Below are 3,297 nucleotides of genomic sequence, written 5' to 3'. Positions count from 1 at the left end.
TTTTTTCTTGAGATGGAGTCTCACTCTGTCGCCCAGGCTGGAGTGCAATGGCACGATCTCCACTCACTGCAACCTCTGCCTCCCAGGCTCAAGTGATTCTCTTGCCTCAGCCTCCTAAGTAGCTGGGACTCCAGGCATGTGCCATCATGCCTGGCTAATTATTGTATTTATAAGTAGAAACAGTGTTTCACCATGTTGGCCAGGGTGGTCTCGAACTCCCGACCTCGGGTCATTCGCCTGCTTTGGCCTCCCAAGGTGCTGGGATTACAGGTGTGAGCCACCACGCCCGGCTCACCACTCTTTTTCTTTTGGAGACAAGGTCTTCCTCTGTTGCCTAGGCTGGAGTGCAGTGATCATGGCCAGGCATGGTGGTGTGCGCCTGCAGTCCCAGCTACACAGAAGGCCAAGGGAGGAGGAATTCTTGAGCTCAGGAGGCTGAGGATGCAGTGAGCCATGATTAAATTCCTACACTCCGGCCTGGGCAACAAAGCCAGAACCTGTCTCATTTAAAAAAAAAAAAAAAAAAAAAAAATGTGTCTCCAGACAAGACCCAGAGGCCTGGGGACAAAACTGCTCTGGGTTGAGAATAACTGAGTTATGGCCCCTTGGACAAATATAATATCAGGCTTTGTGGTTTATCCTGCTAACTTTTTTTTTTTTTTTTTTTTTGAGACCGTTTTGCTCTTGTTGCCCAGGCTGGAGTGCAGTGGCGCGATCTCAGCTGACTGCAACTCCGTCTGCCTCCTGGGTTCAAGCAATTCTCATGCCTCAGCCTCCAGGGTAGCTGGGATTATAGGCGCCCACCACCATGCCTGGCTAATTTTTGTATTTTTTAGTACAGACGGGGTTTCGCCATTTTGCCCAGGCTGGTCTTGAACTCCTGACCTCGGGTGATCCACCCGCCCCAGCCTCCCAAAGTACTGGGATTACAGGCCTGAGCCACCGCGCCCACCTGGGGGAGTTTTAAGAGAAGCAGGCTAATGCAAATGGGCCAGACAACTAGCTCGGGAGGGAGGGGAGAAAGCACTGAGGTTAAGGACAAGCATTTCCGGGGCTTGCACCCATCCTGGCCGTGCAGGTGGACCTTGAGTGGGTGAATTAGCCTCTGGGCCTCGGTCTCCTCATCTATATTATGGGGCTGGTCGGCACAGCTGGGATTCGTGCCTGATTAAATGGAACAGTGCCCTCGCAGCCCCTCCCCCAGACACGTGGAGCGCAGGTCTGGTCCGGGTTAGCTTTATTGGAGCCTCCTAGCAGGCCAGGTGTTTCAGGCACCAGTAGTGCTGCAGGCACGGGGGCCTGTGGTGTGGCCAGCTGCAGGTGATCTCGGTGGTGGACTCCGAAGTGTACTCCAGAGAGGTCCCGGAGTGGCAGGGGACCAGCTCGGGCACTGAGGTGCTGCTGGCAGGCTGTTTCGAGGATTGCTTCTGGCGCTGTCCGCTGGTCTTGGGGGCTGTGTCCTCTGGCTCGCCAGGGGGCTTGCTGGGAGGCTGCGTGGGGACGTTGCTGCTGCTGGGAGACTGGACCACGGGTGAGACCGGGCTGGAGGTGACGTTGGGTGGCTGCAGGGGCCTCGAGGACGGGAGGGCTGACTGGGAGGGGCCGGAGGAAGTACCAGGCAGCTGGGTGCGTTGCCGAGACCGCTGGGAGCTGACCCGTGCCCGACGCTGGCCCTGGGCCTTGCCACGGCCAGAGCTGGAGGGCAGCTGGCCCTGGGATTCAGAGCTAGGGGTGGCCGAGGACTGGGACTGGGACTTGCCCGAGGTGGCATTTAAGGAGACCCCCAGGGCCTTGCCTGGACCCGAGGGACTGGCGTGGGCTGCCGTCGAGAGATGCGCTGAAGACGATGTGGAGGCCTGGGAGCCCGGCGCGGCCCCCTCCTCACCAGCCGGGAGGTCCTTGCGAGGCCCGGGGGGCTGCTTCACTTGTCCTTCGGCTGCAGGGTCTGGCTTGGCTTGACTGCAGAGAGAGGGGCAGGCGGGGGAGGGCGGTGAGGCAGGCCTGGGCGCCGCTGACTGCTCACAGGTGGGACTGAGGCTACTGGATGTGAGCATGGAAAGTCGAGGGGCCGGGCAGCCACCCTCAGCAGAGATGGTGTCGACCACACGCACGCTTTCATGGTCACCTATACACAGAGGGGTGCACACAGAGCACGCACATGTGCAGTCACACATATGCTCACACACATACATGCACACGTGGTCACATGCACACATGCATGCATTCACACGTGCACACACACACGTGGTCACACGCACGCGCACATGCATGCACTCACGCGCACATGCATGCACTCACGCGCACACATGCACACGTGGTCACACACACATGCACACTTGAGAAACCATGCTCACTCCCTTGCTCACTGATACACACATGGAAACACCAAACATACGCTTGAGCCATGCACACACACATACCCTCATGCACATGACAAAACATGCACGCACAATAACACATGTGCAACAGCAAACATACACTCAAACACATGCACACACACACACACACAGCTCCTACCTCCCCACGGGTTACGTACTGTCAGCTTCCAGGGGAGTGGAGGGCCCGGCCACAGCCGCTGGAGTGACGCCTGCCCGGCTACGGGCCAGCGCCTGCAAGACTGGTTCCCGGAAGCGTGAGAGAGAGAGGCGGACAGTGAGAGGGGGCGGCCAAGATGCCAGACAGTGGGCGGTCAAAGTCAGAAAGGGAGGCAAGGTGGAGACAGGTGGAGACCCAGGAGACGGTCAGAGGTAGCTGGGCGCCTGCAAGCACCCACCGTTCCTGGTTATTCCGGCCGCCGCGTCCAGGGCTCGCCCGCTGAGGTTGTTCACGATTCTGTCCACGGCCCCGTGGTGCCTTAGGAACAGCGGGCGCACGACGCGCTGATACAGCATGAGAGCCCCGTTCCAGGGCCTGGGGGCCATGCAGAACAACAGGAAGGCGCACTGCAGGGCAGGGCAGGAGTTACACGCAGCCCCACCCAGCTCTGTGCCCCTGGAGGGGAGAGAGGCTGCACTACTCCACCAGATGCCCACCCTGGACAGGAACCGGGTCTCCACCATCAGACACCCTTTGGGGGGGCCCTCCACCATCAGACATCCTATTGGGATGGGCCTGGGTTTTCGCCATCAGACACCCTTTAGGGTGAGCCCTCTACCATCAGACATCCTGTAGGGTGGACCCTCCACCATCAGACATCCCTTAGGGTGAACCCTCCACCATCAGACATCCTATCGGAGCAGGCTTGGGTCTCCACCATCAGACACCCTTCAGGGTGGGCCCTCCACCATCAGACATCCT

The 3,297-nt window shown here is 59.1% G+C and overlaps 1 protein-coding gene across 1 annotated transcript; it reads right to left on the bottom strand.

The window, feature by feature from the left end:
- Positions 1–2,256: 2,256 nt before the first annotated feature.
- LOC116273019 (receptor expression-enhancing protein 6-like) lies at positions 2,257–3,291 on the bottom strand. Its single transcript, XM_031661965.1, has 2 exons — positions 2,774–3,291; positions 2,257–2,617 (listed from the first exon to the last, which is right to left on the bottom strand). Exons 1-2 carry the CDS (start codon positions 3,087–3,089, stop codon positions 2,529–2,531), a joined length of 405 nt encoding a protein of 134 aa, XP_031517825.1. The 5' UTR covers positions 3,090–3,291; the 3' UTR covers positions 2,257–2,528.
- Positions 3,292–3,297: the final 6 nt, after the last annotated feature.

This window comes from Papio anubis, unplaced genomic scaffold (genome assembly GCF_008728515.1).
Source record: "Papio anubis isolate 15944 unplaced genomic scaffold, Panubis1.0 scaffold3125, whole genome shotgun sequence".
Lineage (NCBI taxonomy): Eukaryota > Metazoa > Chordata > Mammalia > Primates > Cercopithecidae > Papio > Papio anubis.
The sequence above is the reverse complement of the archived record's forward strand: the minus strand, read 5'-3'. Positions and strand labels throughout refer to the sequence as shown.